This window comes from Poecilia latipinna, unplaced genomic scaffold (assembly GCF_001443285.1).
Source record: "Poecilia latipinna isolate Pla-1442-1.1 unplaced genomic scaffold, P_latipinna-1.0 Scaffold1067, whole genome shotgun sequence".
In the NCBI taxonomy this organism is placed as follows: domain Eukaryota; kingdom Metazoa; phylum Chordata; class Actinopteri; order Cyprinodontiformes; family Poeciliidae; genus Poecilia; species Poecilia latipinna.
In genome coordinates this window covers 249,810-275,767 of record NW_015113683.1, presented here as the reverse complement: position 1 = coordinate 275,767, position 25,958 = coordinate 249,810, and the positions used below count along the sequence as shown (strand labels likewise).

General features: G+C 38.8%; 3 protein-coding genes and 1 long non-coding RNA gene across 6 annotated transcripts; 3 read left to right on the top strand and 1 right to left on the bottom strand.

Moving 5' to 3' along the window:
* The first annotated feature begins 304 nt into the window (after positions 1-304).
* LOC106959314 (tetraspanin-8-like) lies at positions 305-6,051 on the top strand. The gene is made up of 9 exons (XM_015051817.1): positions 305-581; positions 983-1,048; positions 1,684-1,797; positions 1,900-1,974; positions 2,047-2,145; positions 2,800-2,886; positions 3,339-3,398; positions 4,299-4,382; positions 4,506-6,051. The coding sequence occupies exons 1-9, from the start codon at positions 501-503 to the stop codon at positions 4,608-4,610; spliced, it is 771 nt and encodes a 256-aa protein (XP_014907303.1). The 5' UTR covers positions 305-500; the 3' UTR covers positions 4,611-6,051.
* On the bottom strand, positions 5,640-11,245 carry LOC106959313 (CD63 antigen-like). 2 transcript variants are annotated; one of them, XR_001427318.1, is made up of 10 exons: positions 10,807-10,966; positions 10,413-10,475; positions 9,790-9,906; positions 9,624-9,698; positions 9,393-9,488; positions 8,773-8,862; positions 8,267-8,344; positions 7,949-8,032; positions 7,533-7,755; positions 5,640-5,651 (listed from the first exon to the last, which is right to left on the bottom strand). XR_001427318.1 is itself a non-coding variant. In XM_015051816.1 (10 exons), the coding sequence occupies exons 2-10, from the start codon at positions 10,864-10,866 to the stop codon at positions 7,609-7,611; spliced, it is 810 nt and encodes a 269-aa protein (XP_014907302.1). In that variant the 5' UTR covers positions 10,867-10,975; positions 11,051-11,245; the 3' UTR covers positions 7,372-7,608. The 2 variants fall into 2 exon arrangements, 1 of the variants encoding a protein (XP_014907302.1); XM_015051816.1 differs by lacking the exon at positions 5,640-5,651 and adding an exon at positions 11,051-11,245 and having other exon boundaries at positions 7,372-7,755; positions 10,807-10,975.
* LOC106959318 (uncharacterized) lies at positions 6,908-7,471 on the top strand. The gene is made up of 2 exons (XR_001427319.1): positions 6,908-7,019; positions 7,106-7,471. It is a non-coding gene; the product is annotated as an uncharacterized LOC106959318 (long non-coding RNA).
* A 995-nt stretch (positions 11,246-12,240) lies between the features above and the next one.
* pus7l (pseudouridine synthase 7 like) lies at positions 12,241-16,922 on the top strand. 2 transcript variants are annotated; one of them, XM_015051801.1, is made up of 9 exons: positions 12,241-12,518; positions 12,790-13,585; positions 13,831-13,990; positions 14,090-14,303; positions 14,580-14,678; positions 15,219-15,466; positions 15,549-15,675; positions 15,940-15,993; positions 16,093-16,922. In XM_015051801.1, exons 1-9 carry the CDS (start codon positions 12,498-12,500, stop codon positions 16,414-16,416), a joined length of 2,043 nt encoding a protein of 680 aa, XP_014907287.1. In that variant the 5' UTR covers positions 12,241-12,497; the 3' UTR covers positions 16,417-16,922. The 2 variants fall into 2 exon arrangements, with proteins under 2 accessions (XP_014907287.1, XP_014907286.1); XM_015051800.1 differs by having other exon boundaries at positions 12,245-12,518; positions 14,090-14,309.
* The last annotated feature ends 9,036 nt before the right edge of the window (positions 16,923-25,958 follow it).

Below are 25,958 nucleotides of genomic sequence, written 5' to 3'. Positions count from 1 at the left end.
TTGATTGGAGTTCCAATATTACATTTAATTTATATAAAGTACATGATTTTTGTGAAACATCCAGAGCAGATCATTTACAATTTGCCATGTTTTGGGGTATTTTCTTTCAGGAGAATAAGCTGTTCTGAAGGCAAAACATTTAGATAAATGATATTTTATAGGATTAAATCATATCTAAAGCTTAAAAAACAATTAAGAGTGGATTTCGCTTACTTAACATGTCTATAATCCTCGCTACAGCCTTGCTAATGCGCTTTTATAATAACCGGGCTGTTCATAACTACTAGACTTCTTATTTCCTACGCTTCCGGACGCCACCTGAAGGCAGCACGGAGCCAGCATCCAGCACATCACAGTGACGTCCTGTGCGGATGCAGACGACAGATGCCCTTACAGTCTCCACGGCAAGCTTCTTTCTGTTTTCTTCTTATGTAAAGGAAAAAGAAAAAAGAAAAAGAAAAACAGGGGCGTTTTAAAGCCTGGAAGAGTCAGCAGCGAGAATGCAGAAGAGCTCAGTGGTCGTGGTGGCGGATAAAACGAGCCTGAAAAGGCCGTTTATTTTCGCTAACGCTGTACATATGGTAAGCACATTCCAGCGGCTCTGAATGGAGTTTACCCGAACAGGCCTGTTTGGTATCTTCTTAAAATGTGTCAGTTAATGTTTTTGCCTAACATAAATACTACTGTTATATGAATAAATTGCAAATTTGAAAGGGGGTAAATGCTTGTCACACGAGTTACATGCAAGCAGGTCGATGTTTTGATTGGTTGGGTTTTTACTGCTTTTCTTTCTTTTCTAAATAAGTCACTGCTCCTTTAAGAAGTAACAGCAGTGGCTTCAAGAAAACATAGCCTTTAAGGATTTACGAGATAAGCTATGATATATAATTTCAGATGTCAAAAACCTGAATTAAATCTGCTTTAAATGATCTAAAAGCAAAAACAATTCATTAATTAAATAAATGTTTATGTTTTTTTCTAGGCTTTGTGTTTTTTCATGTTGAGGATGACTGTTATTTGGCATAGGGACCTCATACAAACTGGCAAGGTAAGATACACTTCTGATGTTTTTGATGTAATTATATGAATTATATGCAGCTTTTAAGCAAATATATGTTTGTCGAGGGCTGAAAAAAGCTAACAAGGCAGGAGAGGAATTATTAATGAATCCCAAATGCAAAATAGAAGCAATATTTCTATTTTGTCCCCCTGGAATAACCTGGTCATTCAACTATTTGCGAGGAATATGTTGAGTTGTCTTCAAAAGTTAGGTCCTGAAGCTTTATCATGCTATATTAGTTCTGCATCTGTTCAGATCAAAAATAGTAGACATTTATATAATAAACTTCATCTTTAGGGGCTTTTACCTGACAGACTAACAGGAAGTAGCGTGTAGAAGGGAAGTAGTAGATTTTCAACTTGTTTTAATTTTCTACCAAGTGAGAATTTTAAAGTGTGGCAAGAGGAAAGCAATGGTTAATCAAAAGCCGTAAGTCCCATTTCCAAAGACAACCAAAGACCGTAAACCAAAGCTGAGGTTCACAATACTTATTTGTGAAAACAGTTCATACCCATACATCATTTTCCTTGGAAAACAAGGGCATTTAGTGTTTCTTTGTGACATATTTGTGCAGTATGAACACTTTAGAAGGCACTGAAATGCACTTTTATTTTTCTCTTCAGATGATTCCCAGCATTTCTGTAGCAATGATGTATGTGATCGAGGTTGGCTGCCTGCTGCTGTCTGTGCTCGGTGTGTTTGGGGCCTGCAAAGGGAAGCGATGGTGTTTGATTCTGGTAAAAAAAAAAAAAAAAATCTTAAAACTCCTTGTGTGTTTTTGAGTTTCTGTTTGTGAAGGAATAATTATTGTATTTAACTGCCTGTGCGTCTGCGTGCAGTACGCAGCCGGGATGGCGGCGGCCAGTCAAACAATAATCATCAGAACGGCACTGAGTTACCAAGATGTTTACGAGGTACGATGTTTAAATCCCACGCGTTTGCACATTTTGCAAACATTTTCTTCAGAGCTCTTTGTCTGTTTTCAGAAGCGTGTTGTGCGTGAGGAGTCCAAGCTGCTGGCCATGATGCCGCTCACTGCGCCAAACAAAGCCAACAGGACGTTACTACATAATATCCAAGAGGAAGTAAGCCAGAGAATTTATAGTTTAATAATATTTTTATATGTTCTTTAAAATTTCTGTGAAACTTAGTTCTAATAAGAACATTAGCTCAACATAAACTGATGCCTCTACCTTTTATTAAGAGTACAATTTATCAATAGTTTTCAAGAAAACTCTTAATAAAATTATCAACCCACATAAAATAAATCAATCTAATGGATTCTTGTAAATTCTGCTTACTTTTTCAGGTCACTATAACAAATAGAAATATTTTAGTAACTAATGTCTTCTGGTTTTGGTTTTGTTTTTGAAAGAAAGTTATTTTAAGTGTAGATTACTGATATTGAAGGTCTTTCTTTCTAAAGGCAAAGCTAAAGGAACAGCAGCCTCACTTAAACATAGTAGCTGAACTTTAAATAATTTTGCTATCGCCACCCAGTGGTGATAAGAGCTTACTGCATCCCTGGTGAAAAGCCACTCACTAACTTTCTCATTTAACTTTAATATAACCTCATATGCTGATGTTAGAAAGCCTTGGTGTTGTGTCATTTAGAGATCCCAGAAAGTGAGTTATTAGTTTGCTAAAACTTTGCCTTCTTGTTAAATGTTTCACACAAGTTGTTGATTAAGTGGCTCTTGTTTTATGTTTAATCTTAATCCGGTTTGTGTCCGTTCCAGTTGGAATGCTGCGGTCTCATTGAAGGGTACAAGGACTGGGGTGCATCCATCCCCGCCTCCTGCAACTGTCACTATCCAGGAAAATGTGTGAGTACTCCCTGCCTTTTAAAATATTAGCAACATAATCACGATTATTTTATGCAATTTGGTCGTCATGTTGTACTTTAATCAAAATTAATATGGTTACAAAAACAAAAGCGTGTTGTTTTTGGTCTTTTGGTGTTGTAACATTAAAAATTAAGACTAAGAGAATTAGGCTTGAGAATTTTAACAATTAATATTACAACTTTTTGTTAAGGTGAGTTTTCTACACCACAAAAAGGACATTTTCAGCTTTCTTTCATAGTACTGCTCTAAAAACAAAATACTTTGACTACACCTGAAAATATAGACTCTATACAGCATAAAAAACTACAAGAAAGTGGCACCAGTGAGTTGTTGATTCACAATCAAAAAGATAAGAAAAACAACTAAAGGAGGATTTGAAATTTTGCATTTTTCATTTCATAATCAAGGTTAATCTTTGGCCTTTCAACCAGGTTCGACTACGGGGCAGCGCCACTATCGGGGCGCCGAAGAACCAGTATGTTTATCGAGAGGTAAAACACGTCACAGACACAGTCTCATAAATAACTTCATCAGTTCTATAAGTGTTTGGTGTTATCCCAGAAGTTACTATCGACAACTCTTATGTCTTAACAAATGGGGCTGCAAGTGGACGAGTGATGAAAACATGACACGGGGAACGAAAAATAAATAAATAAATCGAGCCTTACAAATCCAGTGTGGAGCTGAATTTCTGAAGAATAAGTACCAGAGATGATGGTTGCAAATTCACTATAGGTATGCTGATTAGAAACTGAAGCCAGGTGTAAAACCCATGAAACAGGAAGTAGCTCTAACTGATTCCACAGAGGGGAAATTGTAACAAAATAAAACAAGAAGTTTAAATCTAATGCTGTTTCTAGATAACAGAAACAGAAAATCTTCAATACAACCGGAGACGGAAGCCATTTTGTACCGACGATGCCCAAAAGGATGCGCGTGACAGCGCTACAACAATTTTAATGTGTCGGTAGAAGGCGGGACGTACCAATGCTCCACACCAAAATAAAGCAAAAAAAGACTGACAATAATGATCTCAGGAGGCCTAAAAGCAACCAGTTTGTTTTTATTGATTAGATAAATGATCAATTTATCATTCCAGGATGTTTTGGCCTCATCCAGTTCTCCTCCTTTATGCGTTTCTTCTGACATTTAAGTGACTGTTGATTAAAAAGAGGAACAAACCGTTTCCCGCTGACCTTCGCTGTCACTCTGTAAACAGATTTTTGAGTGCGACAAACACTCTGTCGGGTGCGGCTAATAAAGCCGGCGAGTGAACTTCAGTAGGTGTAATTGGACACAGTGGAAAACAACATTAACACCACCCAGATCAATACCCTGTTTACGCCTGCTGCTTCGAGCCTTTTATGTTGCCGTGCTGTTTCGTCCCGCAGCCTTGCCTGCCGATTTATCTCTCCGAACTGAAGCTGGCCTTCTCCTTGGTGATGGCTATACAGTTTGGGAGCGGAGTATTCTGGGTGAGGCTTTCGCTTCGTCACATTTACGTCAACCTTCTACTTAACCTCGCTTAGCGTTTAGCGAGTAAGCTGCTCGAATCTTATGCATTTTTTTTTTTTTTTGCATTCTGTTTCCGTTCTCAGATCATCTTACTCGCCATGAGCATCAAGCTGATGGGACAGATCAAAAGGAAACAGGAATTTATATCTCTCCTCCAGTCCAACAGATACGTTCCTGGCGCTTTCTAGAGGCAGCAGTACGTCTTAAAACACACACACACACACACACACACTTTACAAACTCCTGCAAGCGTACGTGGTTTGAATTGGCACATGGAGCTGCATACCATAGCCAGGCTATAATGTGCTGTAGCAATATATGTTATGATTTTATACATGTTACTGCATGTAACTAATGTTTGAAAAGTGATCTACATGGTTAGATTAATATTATTATATTACTGTTTGAAGCCTTACTGCTGTAAAACAAAGCAATTTTACTTGTATTTACATGATATTCACACTTTTACATGCTTCCATCATAAAGAAGATTGTGCTTTCAAAGGATATTTTGTCAAGTAAGTTGTTTTTCTGGTGCTTTTCCCCCCCCCCTTGGGAAATGTAACGATGTTCCTTAATATTTTTTTTAAGTTCAATATGCACATAATTACTTTTTTTTTTTCATTTGTTCAAAAATGGTCTGACATTTATTGATTATTTTCTCATTTTCTGTATTCCAACCTTCCGAGATTAATTCAGTGTTTTGAACAGGTTCAGTACTGCAGTAGACACTGCTTGTTATAAAAACTGGGATTCGAAACTGTAAAATTATGACTGCGGTTTTCTGCGCTCTCCCAAGTTATAATGATGTTTGGTGAAGAAAGATGTATTTTAAATGTACTTAGCTGCTTGAAAACCCTTTGGAAATCCTGTAATATATTGATTCATAACATCTATAGCTCTAAAACATGTTCATAAATGCTCTCTAAGGAAAAGCTTTCTTCAAAGCCGTTACGCTATAGGTAGATACGCCAAACAGGAAGTGAGGTTAAGGTGTTAATCAAGCACAAATATGCCCTTTTGTGTTGCTGCTTCCTTCTTCTCTTCCTTATAATGCTTTTATTTTTGCGTGCGGGTTAGGTTCTTAGTATATACCTGACCACTGTATATAGGTATTTTTCATATATTCACAGAACTGGGCTAAAAAGGAAGGACATTTGAGCTGGAAAATTATAGTTTTTTGCCATTAAAAATGTGTAGGAACCCTATACTTACTATATAATATATTATCTCAATCCAGTTGATTCAGAGGCTATCTAACATTTTATCAAAAACACTGCAGTATTTATTTATTTAGTTTTCCAAGCCCGATTGGTGCATCTTGAGCAGCTTTCAACAACCTCACTGTATACCAAAAATTGTGTTCTTGTATTATATGCAATTTTTTTTTAAAAATAGAAATTAGATGAACTTCCACATGCACACACGATGCACTTTTTGTCTTTTCTTTCCCCATTTGTTTCACTGTTTGTGATTAAAAATGGACTCTAACTTAACATGTCATCTGCAATACAATCAGTTATGAAAAAGATGATTTCTTTTGTCACTTAAGCACATATGAAACTGCATTAGAGTGAACAATAATCATTGGAAAATATTAATATTTATAAGCTTCTTTCAGCACCTTTTTTTTTAAAAAAAAAACAGTGTTTACAAATGCTTCTATTGAATATAATCAAGTATTTCTTGCATATATAATCAGGTTAGACCAACAGAATGAGTCACATTTCTCATTGAATGTCTTGACTTCTTGTTATGCACATTGTATATAACTTAAATGTTGTCATTGCAGTTTCTTTTTTGTTTGTTTTGAAAAAGCACATTAAATGGGTGAATGATATTTGATCAGATTAACATGATTGAAGAGATGTCTTGGTTTTTGTTGCACATTGAAATGCAGTTAGACCGTCTTTTGATTTGGAAAAAAACAAAATGCTGAACTGCATAGAGGTCTAGAGATATGATTGTTGGGAAATAAGTCATCAGCTTTCTAGCAGAAATTCCACTGAAAACATTTGAACGATTCACCACCATTAATATTGATTTTTTTCTGCATGAACTACCTGCAGTGAGAGAATCTCCTTGGTTATACATTTTGAAATGAAATTTGTCTACCTGTGCACTTAAACCATAAATGCCTGATATGCAGTACATTGTTTAAAGTTATGGCAATCTTATTTATGCAGTCACTGTTTATTATTATGATGATTATTATTATTTACAATGTGAACCTTAAATAATGTTCTGTAAACAGTAGGAATAAAAATGTGATTTTTGATTTTCGCTTAAAAATTTGTTGTGGTGTGATTTATTACAACTTTTTCACAATGGGGTGGCTTGGTAGCATTACACATAATTATATATATATATATATATATATATATATATATATATATATATATATATATATATAGGAAAAACATGTATTCACAAAATAAATGGTGTGATTTTTTTTAATTCAATGTTATAAAAGCAAGAAAAAGGAGATAAAAAAATGGAGTCACAATCAGTTATGAAAAAAAATCATGCTTCTAACATTGTATATTTTGTTGTATTTAAATTTCAGAGGAACAATATATATGTAATATGTATGGCTCAGTTAAAATATTTAAAAGTTGTTTTATTGAGACACACACACACACACACACACACACACACACACACACACACACACACACACACAGTGTGACATTTTCCAAACAACAAAGGCGGTCCTCCAGTATGAGGACCCCTAGTGGTCAGTGGAGGAAACAGTCCTGAACATAGAACTTTCATCCAACCAATATTTCTGCAGTTTTTTTTTTTGTTTTTTTTATGCTTCGTGTATTTTTTATGATTTGAATTTGGTTTTCACTTATGTTACGCATAAGCATCAAAATGAGCACACATAGATCCAAATACATCACAGTGTATCGCCCAACTGTGTGATGAAATTAGACGTACAAATTCCTACTTTTTCATGATATTCACTTTTAATGAGAGTCACCTGTAAGTTAAAGACAACATCAACAAAAAAATAAAAATTAAAAAGTACAGCCTAAGCCACTCTAAACGCAAAGACGGTTTCCAGAAGTCTCCCCACAGGGTGTATATGCGTAATATTTATAACACGTTTGATTATAAAATAGCATCGCTTGATGCTGACATTTTTGTCCCAATATTTGGGAATCGCAAAAGAAAAACAAAATCATTCGGTTTTCAAAGACGGTTCCTGAGCATCGCTGAGGATTTCATAATTCCCTGCTTTGGCCTCTCGACTGTAGACCACTTTTGGAGTTTCCACCTTTTTATTCAGCTGACACAGAATCGCAATACACAGCCCGACTGATAGTATCTATGGAAACATGAAAGAAAGACAGTTCTTTACTTTGTGGCGCTTTTTATTTACTAGTCTTTGCAATTTTTGAAAGTAGCAGAAGGGGGCAGCAAAACAAAATATCTATTTGTTAAAGCCTACATGACTAGCAACAATTTCTTCTGTATACAGATGTACATCATGCAGAAATGAAAATGAGCATAGTACTTACCCACAACAATGTTTTTGCCAACATTATGCCAAGTAATGTGGAAAAATAGCGCATCTCAAATTGAATTAAGGCTTGAATGCATGGCTGGGAATGAGAAAAGATTGGTCAGTACAACTTGTCATGTAGCTTTTAGAGGATGGAAGAGTTGAAGCCTTAACGTATGACTTGTAAGAAAATCTCATGAATTACTGGTAAAAAAAAATAAAAAAATAAAAAAAAAGAAGAAAGAAACTGAATCCTGAAACCAGGTTCTTCTTACTCCTGAATATACAGAAACCATAACTTGGAAATACAGCATGCAAAGATTTTGATTGGTACCTTGGCAAAAATCCTGATGGGCTTGACATCCAAAACATTCAGTCCTGAATCATTGTGCATAGGTCCATAAGTATCTATCTACAACACAGAGACATGAATGATCAGGTGAATTATTTCTTATGACAGTTCGAAATCTTACCATGCGTTAGACATAAGTAGTGCAACTGTAAGGTGAACAAAAATTATATTCTGACAGAAAGAATCTGACAACAAATAGATGGTACATCATAAGGACAAAGCTAGTGGACCAAGAAATACCAAACTGATTCATCTAACTGCATGTTTCTCAATCAACAGTTCCTGTAAAAGATGAACAATCTATGTTTTAAGTTCTTCAAATCAGTGGAAACTGGGATGTAAATTCTTGCTAACCAGCCAAAGCTGCCATTTCCAAGCTGTTTTTTTTTTATTTTTTTGCTGCCTAAAGGAATACAGACCGTTTTCTTTTAACGCTGATAGAGAAATCCATTCCCTACAAAAAGGACTTGGGACAGACAAACACTCACACAATCGTCAGAGGAGTCTATATCACACTGGCACGATTCGGGAATGTTGTTTTCCCAGTCCTCGTGACTTGTGATGCCACAACAGCGAAACTGAGAAGAAAGTAAAGAAAAAGATATATTATTCTCTTCAATTTTAGAAAATGTAACTAAACATGTTAACTCATGGTGAAGAGCTTTGTTATCTTAAAGCCCCAGAAACAGCAAGCAGGTTTTCATACAATGCCTAAGCCCCATTTATCAGTGAAATATATGATGTATATACTACATACATCCTACTACACTTTTCTCTAAAAAGTACGCAAAGGGTGTGAATACTTGCACATGAATGTGATTTCTTGGGTTTCTATTTTTAATAAATGTGCAGAAATGCGTCATTTTGGGGTATTTGTATACTTTTGAAGAAAGAGATTGATTTAATACCATTTGTATTTTGTAATGAAGAGGAAACACTGCAACCATAGCAGTGGAGTGAATTCTGTCTAATTAGACATTATTAATAGGTGTTACAATTCCAACCAATAAAGATATCAAACAAAAAGAACAATTGAAAATTACCAATGACTCAGTGAAATTCTTGGCAACTCTACAGACATTTACTTGGTGACGAATAGGCTACTTACCTCACTCTGTGTATGGTTGAATTCCAATAATTCGCTCTCACTGACATTTGAGAGAGGCAACATGCTGAGGTAGTTATTCTTCAGTGAAAGTTCCATCTAGTCAACATAAAAAAAACAGGATTAAAATAAGAGAGGTCGATAGTTATCGAGTCACACTCAAGAGTCGTACTGCGATTTACTACTGACTAGATAGCAGACGAAGCTTCAAATTGAGAATGCAGATGGCAGTACCTCTTTCTGTGCAAATGGAAGGGATATTTCAAGAAAGATAAAGAACAGACATCCCAGGATCATTCCAACTGCAAACTGGCAAACACACACTGGCATTAGATAATGGAAGATTGTTGTCTTCACTAAAAAGCATTCGTTTTTTTTTTTTCCTGTGTGTCTTACCTACCACTATCAGAGCCCACTTTTTCTCCTTCCAGACACCAAACCAACCAATGATGGCAAAGAGGAGAGTGATGACGGAAAACCCATAGAAGCAATATATCCCCATCAAAGCATGGTCATCCTGTAGATGAAACATGTCGACGTATTCTGAACAGTGGAAAATCTCCTTTTTGCGCACTGATGATGCATTCGATTTAGTACCTCAAGAAAATCAAAAGGATTTTCTAACTGTTGTACCAACTTTTATCCGCCAATCATGTTGATAATGTGTTTCTTTTCCTTTTAGGTTTCGGAACACTTACGGAACATGTTGACAGGTGGAAATGGCAATAGTTTACATCAGCGACTTTCAGTATGTTTTACATGCATAACCATATTAGATATCGGACCTATAGGAGTGTTCTGCAATCTCCAATATCAGGCGAAGGCCTTCTTGTTGTTCTGACCGAGAATTCAAATAATCCAACGCCGCCACAAGGTGCAATAAAACAGCCAATTGTTAAAAGGTGAAATTAGCACAAGTTAGAATTTGTTGCTAGCTTCACGTCAGATTATTCACGCATTAATTTTAAGACATAAAAAACAAATTTAGCTTCAAATTTGTTTGATTTTCTGCATGCGTGTTACCTCCTCGTACAGAATAATTCCATGACCAAAGAGAGCTATTCCCAAGGTGAAGACAGCAGTTACCTATAATAGCAACAACACACACGCACACACGCACACACACACACACACACACACACACACACACACACACACACAAGAATAGGAATGAATTGTGTTGGGAGACATGATTCATTTTACTCTTCACATATTTCTTTTGTTTCTGCTTTTTTGTCTCTTTGAAGTGTTTTACATCATCAAATTTCAAGATCAGATAAAAAGATATGCCTGCTGCATACATAATCCAAGTAAATTCAAAATCCAAATAATAAAATAAAAAATACTGACTCCACTGAGTCCTGCAATACCTTTTGTCAGCAAAGAAAAACATTGTTAGTAAATCGAAAACACTTACTGCTATCACACCTATCGTGCAGACGTAACTTCGTTTCAACCAAACGTTGACTTTCCCCATCTTCCTTTTGCAACCTCACCTTCCAAAAGAGAGTTCGAAATACGCCCAACTTCCACTCGGACAGTTTGTTCTTGTTGGAGGAATATTGGGCTGGGCCAGTGGGAGGAGACTGAAAGGAAGTCATGGTGTTTTCTTATTGCAAAATACTCTGCCCCATTTAGAACGAGAGCATCAGTGCTATAACCTCTGAGAGTTCTCTGTCGGAAGATTTCTCTGGAGCTCAACACAGATGGCGAACATCCGGGAAGACTGATGTTTTTCGAATACTGCACAGAAAGACATGACTGTTTTCTTCATGACTCACACCGCTTCATTTACTGAACATCAACAAAATCTTGGCATACATCAAATGTTTTTCTCTTGAAGGAATTGTGTGGTGCAGAATGAATAGGAGTTCTATTGGTGTTTGAAGCTCTTTCAGCTACCCTAATGTTCCACTACGCTTTCTGTACTTCAGACAACTTGAATAATTTGAGTTAAGCTAATAATGCAAACAAAATGTAATATATTGAGGACACAGTATTTTACTCTGCAACTTCTGGTCAGGGGTTGTTTTCTGAAGATATTTAAAAGTTTCTTTGGCATTGTTTTTTTGATAACTATTTCATCTTCTGATTTCCATTGTGAAAAACACTCTAAATTTCTCCAGTGATCCTTCCTTTAAATTATGTGAAGCTTGGCAGAAATACTCCGATGACCCTGCAGCTCGGGCGCATCAGAGATGAACAAGAAGCTGAGTAGTAGTACCGAGAGCTTGTGGACCGCTTTGTGTCATGGTGGGGGAACAATCATCTTATTTCGAACGTGAACAAAACAAAGAAAATGACTGCAGATTTGAAAAGAAACATCTTTTGGGGGGTCTGATCTAAACTTTAGTGCAGATTTTTCCTCTAGATGAGAACCAAGAGGAAGTTGTGACACTACGCGTTCAGACATCAGCAGGTGAAGCTCTCCTAATTTAAGTGGACTCATTTAATGTCATTGTTCTGTCAGTGTTTTTGTTTTTTTAATTATTACTGCAGCAAAAAAGCTGAGCTTAATTAATGTGGGATTTGATTCTCTGTTTAAGTTGTAATATGAATAAAACCACATAAAAAATTAAATGCAGTAGAGTAGTCAGTGTAAAAGTGGACGGTGTAAAAATGGAGACTGCTGGAAAATCGTTCTTTGTCGGTTTAAAATAAAATATTACGGAATCAGTCAAAATGACGAACAACAATAAAAGTTGTAATTGGTGGGGGGAAAAAAATCAAATCCATTGCCTTTTAAGTTGCAGTCAACACAAATTTAGTATAAAGCAATAAAAATCTTTTTTTTTTTTTTTACTTTTTGTCTCACAGCGCAGATTTGACGTGTGCATGTGTTTGCCGTCATCGTTTATATATATATATATATCTAAAAAAATAACGCAAACGCTCTCCCTTTAAGAAACGTCACATGACTGTCACGTGGTACGGAAGTAGACCTGGATAGTGTCACGGCGTGGCCGTGTTTACAAACTGCTGGTTTACACGGTGCTTGCGGCACCGTTCCGTAAACAAATAGTGGAATGATTTAAATAAAGTCATGATACATTTACAGTTTAATTTGAAGAGGGTCAGATAAGCCGCACAGACCTTTGTTTTTAGGGAATGACGGAGTCACCAGTAAAGGTAGGTCTGATTTCTTTGTTAAGATAATTCTAGATGTTAAGTGTATTTGTGATGCTTATCAATGCAATTTTGTCCGATTGGTCGATCAAGTTATTAGAAATAGCATTGTCACTGAAAGCAAAAAAAAAATGTTTTTGATCATGGATATTTGTTCAGCTTTTTAAAGTTTTTATATGAATTGTGCTCCTAATTTATGAGTATAAAAGTAATTCTATTTTATAATCCTGATAGTTGATTTATGATCAATAACTAAATATGTTTTTTTTTAAAGGTGATAATGAAGGGCGATGAGCCTGTAAATGTTCCTGCATACTTCATCTCAAAACATGAAGGCTTCGTTGGAAGCATCAAAACCTTCATCGAGGACTTTGTTGTCACCGAGATCGACATTAATGGACAGAAGGTCAAAACAGCACAAGCCGTGCAGACAGCTGGCTGCACCTCCTCAGAGGAAAACCAGACAAACACAGAGTTAAAGGAGAATCTTTACTGTTCAGGCTCGCAAGATGCTGATGTTTCATCAGACTGGGGGTCTGGTTCAGACACCCCACTTCCTGCCTTGGGAAGCTTTGATTTAGATGTTATTTTAGGCCCATCTGTGAGTGAAGACCTGGAGCAGTTTGTGATGACCCTAAGAGAAAAACGGCCATCCGGTCCGGAGCTCTCCCTGGGCTCCTTCTCCGACAAACACCAGAGAGCCAACGTCCACCGAGCTGTCCGGCACCGCTTCCCCTTCCTCTTGACCGTCACCATCCAGCCCGAGATCAGGGTGAGGGAAGACCCCGACTACAGGGAGCTGGCCCGACTGGTCAGAGAAGAGGAGGCAGAGGACTTCTTCAGGTTCATCGACGCCAAGGTGCGAGGGTCGTCCTACACTTTTGGTCCGGACGACAGCAAGGAGCACAGGACTGCAGTGCACCACTTTCTGAACAGAAGGTTCGGGAAGCTGGTGGAGACAAAAAGCTTCAGCAGCCAAGGGAGGACGTCGATCTCAGTGAGACTGAGAGAGCACGGCAAGCCGAAGAAGAGGACAGCGGAAGAACGCAAGGAAGAAGATATTTATAGTGGTAAGATCTGGGTTTTGGGCATCACCTATGTGTTGTTATCAGTATCGAGGTCAGGATTATTCTTAATTTTTAATTTGAGCTTGCTTTTTTCACCCTCGCGCCACAGTGCCTCTGAAAACTTTAACACGGGCTGTGGAATCTTTCACATTGAGAGGCTGCATGTAGTATTTTAAGTCTACGAAGCATAGAGTTTTGCTCCAGCACATTGCTAGTTGGTTGAAATGTTCCACTAATATGCTACACAGCTTTCACCCTACGTAAGGAGAACCTGGAGACACTGGAAGCCATCAGCTACATGGCAGCTACTCTCGGGGTCCTGCCGTCAGACTTCACCTACGCCGGCATCAAAGACAAAAGAGCCGTCACCTACCAGTCCATGGTGGTCAAGAAGGTCTCGCCACAACGGTATTTCGGTGTCGCCTCTATAAAATCAAGAGACTACTGGAAAAATCGTTCTGTGTCGGCTGCTTCATATGTAAATGTTTTTTTTTTTTTTCCCTCTAGGTTGAAAGAGAAAGCAGCAGAATTTGAGAAGAGAGGGATGCGTCTCTCTCAGATCCGCTCGGTCAACGAGCCCCTGAAGCTGGGACGGCTGCGGGGGAATCACTTTGACCTGGTGGTCCGCAACCTCAGACCACACGGAGCCTCCGACGAAAGCCTCTCTGGTGCCGACGGGGACACTCGCCTGGCGGCTCTCGTGAAGGAAGCTGTGGAGAACGTAAAGGTCTTTTAGCTTAAATCTTGCCATCATTCACACAAGTGTATCGTACAAAGAATATGTTTGGCGGTTTTACGAGTAAAAGCAAACCCTGTCATAAACTAAGAAGTGCAATCAACAAAACCTTTTTGAATAAAATGTTTTTGAAGTTATGTCGTCAGAGGAAAATTTGTGATACTAAAAAACACATTTTCATGTTACGTACTAGAGCAGCCAGCTGTTGTAGGTAGCTACACTTGCTACTCCCATGTTCATCTTTATTGTGTCTCTCTGCAGAGGAGAGGTTTTGTCAACTACTATGGGCCACAGCGGTTTGGGAGCGGACAAAGTGTTTTGTCAGATCGAGTAGGATTGGCTCTGCTGAAAGAGGACATGGTGAGACACTTGAGTGAAAATGATCCTTGACTATGTATCGGTCCATTAAAACAAACTGTATATCAAGAGTTTAAATTTAGTGGTGGTATTGTATTAATTTTAATTATTTTTTTTGTCATTTGTATTACTTTTCATGTCGTCATTTATCATCTCTTTATTATCAGTTCTGTTTCGTTTTGAGATTTTATTTTGTATTTAATTATTCTTTTAATTTTCATTGCATTACATCATTATAGGAAATAAAATATGACTTCATTATTACTATACATATATAGTTCATGTTTTTTTTTTTGTCTATGTATTACCATTTTACTGCTTGTCATGAGTCCAGAATGTATGTGTAAGCGTTGTAATCTACAAGAGACTAGTTAGTGACTAGTCAGGTTTTAAACACCTCAGGACTTGGTACTCAGTGGTTCCACCTCATAGTAATCTGTAAGTAAGTAAGTATTTACTTACTTATAGTAATCTGTAGCAGAACAAATAATAAAAATAATAAAAATCCCTAACTGCTTTTTTGCATTTCTTCTATTATTTCAGGTCAATGCTGTACGTCTGTTCTTCTCTCCGGAGGACAGTGATGATCCTCACAGCCTCGCGAAGAGACACTTCCTTCAAACAGACAACCCTAAGGAATCGTTGGCACTCATGCCGCTGTCCAAGCCCAGGGAGAGGCTGATGCTCCGCGCCCTGAATCGCTACGGTACCGGCCCAGATGGTTGTGTCCAGGCGTGGCTCAGCCTGCCCCACAGCATAAGGGTGTTCTATCCTCACGCCTACTGTAGCAGGTTAGCTTCAGGCAAAACTACAACTCCAAAATACTGGAATCCTCTTGGTGGTGTTTGGCAGTTCCGTGTTTGTGGTCATCAGGGTTTGGAACGACGCGGCGGCACACAGGCTCTCCGCTATGGGTCTTGGTGTCCGACAAGGAGACCTGGTGTGGACGCAAACGGGACAAAACCGAACCGAGGACGCTGGAGAGATCATTTCTCCCCAAGTAAGATCAGAAATTGAGCAGAAACAGCAACTTCCAAGGACGTTTTGAAAGATTTCACATTAAGTCCCAACAGTAAAAGACTTTCTTGAACCTTAACTGCTTTCAGCTGATCAAGTGTTCCTCATTTAACTCTTTTCATGTCAGTTTATAAGTTGTTTCTCCAAATAAAACACAAAATAAATTACCACATTGGAGGTTTTTCAACCCTTTCATACATTCTTCTTAAATATTTCACTTGCTTTTTATGACCTTTTGTCTCTTCAGATCCATGTGGTGACGCGTGACGAGGAGCAAGCAGGAGTTTACGCATTAGAACAAGTACGTCGTTTCCTGAGCTTTACTTTTTACTGCTGCACACATGCAATAATCAAGTTTTTATTTATTTATTACATCATCAATATTTTGGCATCCTCTCAGGTGTTATTGCCAATGCCAGGAAACTCCGTAAAATATCCAGAAAACGCAATGAGAGCCTGGTACCAGGAGAGACTGGCAGGGGACGGGCTGGCTGAAAGCCGCTTCAGAGTCAGCAGCCTCAAACTGAACCTTCCGGGCTGCTACCGCCCCCTGCTGGCCGTCCCGCACAACCTCAGCTACCAGCTGCACAGAGCCGCCTGCGGCCATGGCGCAAAGAAGCAGGAATCGGACCCGGAGTCTCTCGCACTCAGCTTGAACTTTGACCTAGACTCCTCCTGTTACGCCACCATCTGCCTCCGAGAGATCATGAAGTGCGAGACTTGATGGCAAAATACAAAAAAACTGTTGTATTTTATTTCTGCTGTTTATCGTCAGTGATGTTGTGTTGATGAACATGAGCATGAGCTGCAAACCTAACAAATCATAAGTTTGATAGTTTACTTTGAAGAGACGAGGCCGACAAACGCGACTATGTAAAAAATGTTCAAATTTGTCCTTTGTGCTGTTATTAAAATTAAATCCGTTCATAAGTTGTTTTTTTTTAATTCTGTATACATTTATTTGTGAAATTACAAGTGTTTTCTAGCGTTGACATGAAGTAACTTGTACAACAGCGTTTTAATGCCCACAGTAAAATATGAATTTGTTATGAAAAGTATAATCTGCATAACTGTACTGTTAGCTCTCTAGTAAATACTGCGCAGCAAATGGCAAAAAAGACATTTTTCATTTATCACCAACTTAGTTTTGGAAAAACACTGAGTTCTTTTCCTTTGTTTCGAGTACAATTGTCAAACCCAGGAAATAAATTCCTTAAAGTCTTTTGTCAATGTCTGAATGTGGATTTTTCTCTTGCCATATCCAAATACCACGCATTTTGCCTTAATAAAGTTTTATAACTATTTAAAAAAAAGTCTTACAGACAGAAACAAGAATATCAAAGGTATTTAACCTTTTGATGTACAAAACCTCTTCCAAGCAGAAACCTAAAACATTAACTGAAAACAGCAATTACACAACCAGTTTCAAAATCACAATTTTATATATATATTATTATTATTCAAGAGAGAACTGTGAAAATACTTGAGAATTCCTTGAAGTTTGAGGCTTTGGCTTCAGAATTTTTATCAGACTAATGTATTGTCCACAAATGCCCTCTAGATGGCGACAAAAGACGTATTTTCAGCCATATGACGAGTCGTCCGTATTGCTTCTGTCGTCCGTCTGTTTCCTTTTTGCTCCGCACCCTCACGACATAAAACAGCACTTGTCTCACATTTTTCCCAATTAGTAGACAGCAACTCCTGCGTCGCATGGTTTAATTACCCTACAGAAACGCTCTATTGACTGCTGATGGAATATCTCTCATACGTCAATCCGGAAATACCTTTTATAAGGACCTGTTTGGTTTTTTAAAGCTTTCAAAATGTCACGTTATCATAATGAGATGTGAGTTAGGGGAGGGGGTGTTTCAGGTTGAGGTTGGTTCTGACATGCAGCCTGTCATCACGCTAAAAGCACAGCTTGATGAAGTACCTGCCTTTAAGCTAAACTGTCTGCCATAGAGACACATTAGCCATAATTAGTTCCTTCACATGTTCACTTTTGATTGAAAATAACAGAAAAGGGAATTTAGAAATAACCATATCCCCCCCCCCCCCAAAAAAACCCCAAACAGTTATAGAGACTTTCAAATTGGTTCCTAGCCGTGAAACTTTTTCCCAGCACAAAATTTCTAAAAAAGACACAGCAAACATGAAACATGATCCATACGAGGGTTGAATGTAGTGGGCGAACATTACATTTAGCACATCATAAACACAGTGAAACACACACGATGGGGCAATTTCATGCTGTTGGGACGCTTTTCTTAAGCCGAGATGCGGGCGTTTGTCAGAGTTGATGGAAAGTAAACTAAAGCTAAAAACATGGCAACCTTGAAGAAAGTCTGTTGTAGGCTGCTAAAGAAATCTAAACTGGTTTGGAGGTTCACCTTTCAGCTGGATAATAATGTGTAATGTCCATTCAGAGCTACAATGGAAAGGTTTACGTCATGTTCAAAGATGTAACTGTTCACAGACCAGGCCAAAATCCAACCAACACTCTCATAAACATTGTTATTCACAGACACAATCCGTCCACTTTGCCTCAGCTTGAGCTATTTTGCAAACAAGATTAGGCAAAAATGTTGAGAACCATGACATTTTTAGCTGTAATTACAGTAAAACGCTCTTCAACACAGTATTGCCACAGTTTTCTGATTCTGTATTGTTTGAAATAACATAAAAATGGACAGTTTTCCTTCCACTGCAGCCATGTGCTGATTTGTGTCGTTCCACATAAATCCCCAATAAAGTACGTCTGAATGGGAGGATACGATGTGTGCAAAATATGAAAAAAATTAAAGAGGTGACCAGGCACGATAAGTTGCTAAAAGGCTGATATCTGTTTTCTTATATAAAATGTCAGTGCCAACTTGAACCACAGAACAATTAGTCTGATTTTAGATTGCAGGCATAAATAGAGGGACGATTTATTTGTCCGCCTGAATACGTTCACACAGACAGAAGCAGCGAGCGAATCTGTTTTCAGCCTCGGGCGTAGATTCTTGGTCCAGCCGGCTGTGGAAAAACGTTGACCCAATTCAGCAGCCAAGATGACAAAATTATTATGCATCTTGCTCGTCAGAGAGCAGAGCGAAAAGCAGGAAAAGGAGAAGGAGGTCAGGAGCTGTGAGAAAAGTTGAGCATCAGTGAATTGTGGTGGATTTTTCTTGCTTATTGAGTCAAGAGAAAAAAGGCATCTAAGTTTTTTTTCTTTTTCTTTTTTTAACCTGATCTGGACAGATTCAAGCTTACAGTGTTTGCAACAATGGATTTATTGTGTCCTTCAAACGTAGTGTCTGCAGAACTATTGCATGGGGCTATAAGCTGATTTTAATTCAGTGATCCACTTATGGAGGAATTCCTCCATAGTCAATCACTTAAAAAAAACAAAAACAATAAAACTTGATGTTTTAGTTATTTGAGACAAAGCTTTTTTTCCCCTCCCCACATACTTAATGATTACCTAATTATTTAGACCTAAAAGTTATATACTCTACATACAGTTTATGAGTGGCCTCACTCTGACAAAAATCAGAAAATGGCCAACTCCCATGCGACGTCAGCTACGTCAAGCATTTAACATGCTGATGTGAGTGAATTTGCGTCAAAACAAAAGCTCCTCTGCACAGTATTGGATGACGTTTACTCCTTGAAGAATGTTTTGAATTTACGTCAAACTGCTTCTGGTCTTCATGCAACCCAGGCGGCGAATGTTTCCAACTAATATTGGTCAAAGTGTTTTCCACATAGTAAAAATCCGATTGGACGCACTTTGTCCCCACCTATCAGTCAAAGCTGTGCCCAGTTTATGACATTTATGTCTGTTGCATGTGCTATAGTCAAATTAACAAATTCCACTTCATTTAGCAACTGCTAGCAACATTTTGTTAAGCCACCGCTACGACATCTGTGCAAATTCTCTCCGTCGCTCCGAGCATTCAGCGTGTCGAGGTGAGGGGATCCTTGTAAGTGCAGTTAGAGCGTGTAAAGTACAGTAGCATGTGTGAGAGAAAACCATCTCTTTTCTACTTTCCCATGACATGAGTTGTGACTTTTTCACTTGGGGACGATGTTAAATCACTGGACATCTGTGCTCGCCCAGAGGCTACTTGATTATCCCGTTAGCCTACTCCAGTTAGCGTCCCACATGTGGAAAAGGCTGTAAGTGGAAAATACACTGACCTAATAACTGCACCCGTGATATTGACAAGTGGAAAGAAAAAAAAAGAAAGTGAATGAAAAAAAGGATCGATTAATGGTTTCATTAATCCTGCTGTGCTGTGGTAACATCACTGGGTATGTACCTCCAGAAAAAACAGACCATGTGCAACTGAAGCGCACAAATACATAAATATCAATTACGTTTCACGTAGTTAATCTTGTATCTGCAGTTTTATTCAAACACCAGCCTTTGTACATTGGGAATTCATCCAAGGTGGAAAATGAAAATTGTAACCATTAGCCACATTCCTTTTCTGGCTATGGATCCAGTCCTGGTCTAGGTCCCAGATTGAAACTAACAAGTGTTCTTTTTCCAATAAAGTACTGTAAAAAAAAAAAAAAAATCATAAAGCATCTGGCTGTTACAGCTTAGAAAGTGAAATTGGAGGGAGGGGAGTTGGATGTGGCCAGTCACTTTATACAGTCAGTGGAAAATGTCAATTTCCTGCCCTGTTTGTGACCCACAAAATTACCCAACTGCAGCACCCGCCTTCGGACAACACCAACGGGATTGTGGTTAACTGCTTCTCCATGGGCTATTAGAGGCATATTTGCTTTAGCTGGGAATTTTTCTCACACTATTAAATCTTAAAGTACAAAACTGTTAAACCTCTGCTGGGTTAAAGTGAGCAGTCTGTGCCAGACTAAAACAATATGTTGACTGGCTGCAAAAGAGCTGAAGGGCTCGTTATTTTTAATGCCGTCTCTCCGCTATTTTTTTGGGAGTGGTGGAAGGGGAGTCACATATTCAGTTGTTTCTCAAAATGTCAACACAGTCTGGAGAGGACAAAACAAATGCATCTCTGGACGTCTGGTCAATGATCGACGCCCCAGTCGAAGGTTCAGGGACTGGAGGCCCTTATTTCTTAGACCTTACACAGATTTAAGCTGCAGTAAAGCAACTATTTGACCCATCCAGAGGAACCACCAACAGGTTAACCACTTACTAGCTAGCTAGCTCGCTCAAATGCAAACCACCACTGTGACTCACAGGTACAAAGCAGAGAGATGCACGGTTTCTGAATAATCCAATGTTTTCAACACAAGCCAGTGATACCGCTGTGCATTTTCAACCTACAGATGAAAATACGCCTGATCGTTGCTGATATATTTCAGCGACGTCAGAAACGTTCAAGGCCAGACATCTCCTGTTTTCCAGCATTACAAATTTGGCAACAGCTTGAAGCAATTTCAATTCTGCTTTGACTGTTTGCACAGCAGCCGTTGTACGTTGTTCTTTGTGCTCTTCCACAAAGAACGGCGGTGGAGGAAATTTGCATATTATTTGATTGGATCTTGCATCAACGGGGAGTTTGGACACTGAAATGGACTACAAATGGTAGGAGATGAACAAAAGGAAGAATAAAGCAGTTTTACACGATTTCCTTTAGTTCATATTTCCTTTAGTATGAAATATGAACATCTACAATAATAAAGTCAGATCTACTTCCACACTCGTGCACACTTTAAACTGATTAACTGTTTAACATCATCTTTGAAAGTGAGTGTGATCGAACCCATTTTGTCCCTCAGGAATCGATACCATGTTTGGTGAAACATTTATTTTCAGAGACATAGCATGGCTACAATATCATAAAAGTTCATCAAAAAGCAAAGTTAGCAGAAGGTGTTTCCTGAATATACGTTTGGGTAATGCCACCAATTTTCCACCAACAGATGGCAGAAGTTCCACAAAGACAACCATGTTTAAATTATTGTATTTTGATTGATAAAAGTGATATTCACAGTAAAATCCACCTATCACATTTTGTTCCTCTCGTTGTCATCTCTTTTAAGCAATCAGCTTTTCAGTGGCGAAGCTGGTTTGCAGCCCGGCTGGCGTCCTGTAATTACCTAGCTGACTAAATCCCAGCTGTCTCTGTGTGCATTTACAGAATGCAATTGTTCAAAAAGAGAGAGAGAGAGAAAAAAAGAGAGAAAAAAAAGAGACAGGATGCTTGAAAAGTTGGACATGCTGTGTTCGGTTTCCCAGGGAGAAAATGTTCCCGTAGACGCCGTCATGCAGCTTTAAGATTCAGACTCCTTCTGCCCTTATTATCCGACTTTTTTTGTGTGTGTTACTGCATTCTCTTTTTAAAGGCTTGCTCTCTGTCCTCCTCCCTTTTTGTAGGAATGGCAATTTTTGAACTCGTCAAATTTGAAATCATTTCAAATTTATCTTTACAGCGTCTTACGCGCAGCAAATACGAAGCAAAAAGAAGTCTTTATTGTTCATACAGATGTAATTGTTTGCTTTGAATTTACATAACGGAGACTGCTTTTTTTTTTTTTTATTAATTATTGTTATTTGCATCTGTGTTCATGCAACTGTTGCTCCTGGAATCAATGAGCAAAGAATTACGTGAAGGCAGCGCAACAAACTTCCTGCGTGAAACGTGCACAGATAAAAACACGTAAAAGTAAATCCGATTGTAGTAACTGCCCGAAAGAGAAGCAAGGCAAACTGAATAAAATCGCACTAGTTTACACTAAATTTTTTGGCTTTTACTGCATTTCTCTTTGGTGTCAGGCAGCTGCTCTAACTGGAAACGCTAAAAGGTGAGGAGGATTTTTATATTTTACATACATCTCCGTGACTCTGTTAGCTTCATCAGCTGCTGACCTGGCCACTGTAAGGTTAATGAAGAGAGTGTTTAAAGCTCCCAGTACCAGTGTGGTCATGAGATTTTGACTGTCGTACTGAATAACACAGCTTGAACATTCGAATATTAAATCCAATCCGCGTTACATGTTTCACACCAGAAGATACCTCGATTAACCATGCAAATCATTACTAATTTAAAGGTTTTAATTACTATTATTCCTCAATAATTCCTTCTAAACATGTTTTTTACACCATAGACAGATGGTGGTGGTGAAAAACACTAAAGACAATGGTTATTTTTGCTTTCTTCTGTTAAACAGTCGGTTAATGAATTTCTTGGATCGTCGCCAGTCACCAATCTCAATGGAATAATGCAAGAATGTCAAAGCACCTTCTACACTATGATCATGACAAAATAAATAAATAAATAAAATAAAATAAAAATCTTACACAAGATGCAGCATGTGAAATCTACTTCTCTAACGAGAAGCATGACTCGGCTGAGCTGTACACTGACATGACACTAACTGCCAGCAAATGAAGCACAGATTACCAAAAAAACAAAACAAAACAAACAAAAAAAAAGGGGTTGGGAAGCAGAACCAGTTTAAGTGTCTAATCAAATTTAGAGTTGGAGGGTGTGAGGAGGGAGGGGGGTGGGGGATTTTCCACCAAGAATCAAGCCTTTGTTTCGGAGCATCTGGAAAGACCTGATGTGCGTTTGTGTGTGTACGGTTGTCTGAAAAAAAAAAATCATTTCTTTCGCAAAGGGACATGGATTTGGTCCAGTTAGCGGGAGACAACAGAAATAAGATAAATCGTCCATCATTACAGATCAACGAAAATGCTCATCTGGTGGCGTTCTGCAGCGCAGAAACAAACAGATGGGGGGGCGGGGGGGAGGGGTGCATTTGATTTGTTCAGGGCAAACGCAATTCAGGCCACACAGAGGTAAACACGAATCCTGCTTAATATAGCTGTTTGGCGTGATAAAAAAAAAAAAAACAAACAAAAAAACACTTTGTATATCTATAGTTAAAAAAAAACAACTAAAGTTGACTGATTCCGTGCCTCAAGCGTTTTCTCCGTATTGTCAGAATTTGCTTTTGATCTTCATTTGAGCAACTCTCAAACAATAAGTGGACCGGCGGTGGCCTGGTTTTCATTCGTCGTCTTCCCGAGTGCTCTGCTGTTCCGACAGCGAGCTTTAAAAGCATTTGGTGCGGTCAGTTCGTCTCAACGCATCTGCCGTCGACAAACGGCATTCGACGCGTCAAAAGGCGAGTCTCGACCGTGGGGCCGGTTCGACGGTCGCGTCGAATTCTAGGGTTAAACTTGGCGGCGGAACGCGCTGCTTAAGGAGATAAAACGTTCCCATCCTCAGGCCAAGGAAAATAAATAAAAAGGTTCATGACTGCAAGCTGCAAAATGCGCTCTCAAACTGATTTTAATAATAATAAACAGGAAACAGAAGGATGAGTCACAGCCAGATTGTGCTCGTGTCCTTTAGGGAACATTAAAAATGTTCCAGGCTTTCAAAGGTAATATAAACCCAGGACACAAGAGTCACAAAACGAGGCACCGCTCCAGACATCCCTGCTGTCATAAAATTAGTATCTCATAAAAGACGGACGAACGAAAGAATGAATCTTGTTAATCGCGAACAGACTGCAAAAAGTTTTTCTTTTAGCATTATTTGCCGTTTTAGATGGTATTAAAAAAATACACGGCGAAAAGACATATTAAACATAACTCAGGATCGCTCCTCTGATCTGAAAAAAAAAAAAAAAAAAGCCGAGCCAGAAGGCAAACTATCTACGCTCTGACCCTCACCTATTGTTATGAGTTCTGGATTATGATTAAAAGTCTGGATCCCGCCGCTCCTCGCTGGAGACGAGACATGAGCTTCCCTCCTGGATTCTGTGGGCTTGTGTTTAACGTCAAACAGGAAAGCTTCATTAGACAGACGGTAAACAGTAACAGTTTCTGAAGGAACCACAATAATTTATCGGCGAGTCGTCAAAACAGATTAGGCGCCGCACTTGGCCTCGGTTCTGAACGAGAGACGAAGTGACCTGAAACTGCTGCTGCTGTTCTCAGAAGTATTGACAGTATATTATAGAGGGCGCATGTCATGTTTTGTATTGAACAAACTGACTCACAATTACACAAATTCATTTGGTTGCAAGAGATAGAAAGTCTCACCACATTCCCTCAGCGTTACGTCTCATCTAACAGTCGCCTTTTGCTTCTTTTCTCAGTGTTACTTCCAGATGCAACTACAAAGTGGGTACCACAAGCTCGTAAAAAAACAAAAACACCTGGATTGTAGCTTTCTGGCATTCACACCAGGTTAAAATAACTTCAGGTATTTATGAGCTTTAGTTTCGGTCGGCAGCGATGTAAAGCTGAGACACTTCGCTGGATGGACATGATCATTTTTGGGACTTGACACATTGTAAGTGGTTCTCTTCAGTTTTGCTTCCAACACCAGCGTAATTCTTTTTTTGCATAGTCAAATCAAGCGGGCGCACAGCAAACATGAGCCAAAACTGCTTGGCTTCAAGTGCTAAAAACCCTGCAACACTGTGCAAACACTGTGAACGCATCCCTATTCTCGGTGAACACGGCGGTGGAAGTATCATGTTTGGGAATTGTTTTTCCTTTAGCAGAAAGAAACTATGTGAGAGTTGTTGAAACATAAACGGACCTAATAAACCTTGGCACTCCATAGTAGTTCAAGAGGCCACACGAAGCAGCTGTTAGCCTGTTAAGGCATGTAAATTAATGCATAGTTCCTGCTGAGTCTAATGTCATCTTTGTCTCAGCTTGCTTGAACAGGAGCCGACTAAAATTTTGAAGGGGCAAGATGGAAAGCAATGCGGTGCAGAATGAAGTAGCGCCATTTATTTACGATTCCCGTTGCGTTCATCGATCAGATCAGATCAGATCAGATCAGAACATCCACACCCTCCTCCTGGTAGATTTTCTCCTCAGTCCTCACAGATTCTCCTGGAGGAATGATATCAGATGACACGTTCCCACACTTCCAGTCAAGCGTGGCGGGGCGGATCAGGTGATCAACGCAGTGTGCTTAGGCCTCACGCGTGCCTCTGTGACACTGCCAGATCTGAACACAGACACCTTATACAGATGTCCTTACAAGAGTACAGATCATAAGATCTGTACTCTTGACAGGCTGAGGCTGTTCGTTGAATTAAGATGATTATTGTATCCGTGTGGGGGGAAATTTTTTTTTTTTTTAAAAAGGGCTTAAAACACCAGAAACATGAGGAAAGGAGAACATATGCTGCATTCCTGTGTCCGTGATCGAAAACCTAACAGGAAGACCAACTAAGGAGGGAATTGAACTGCTTTGGAGTTAGATTTAAAACTGCAACTAAATTAACCCGCTTGCAGTCAGAGGTTGGCAA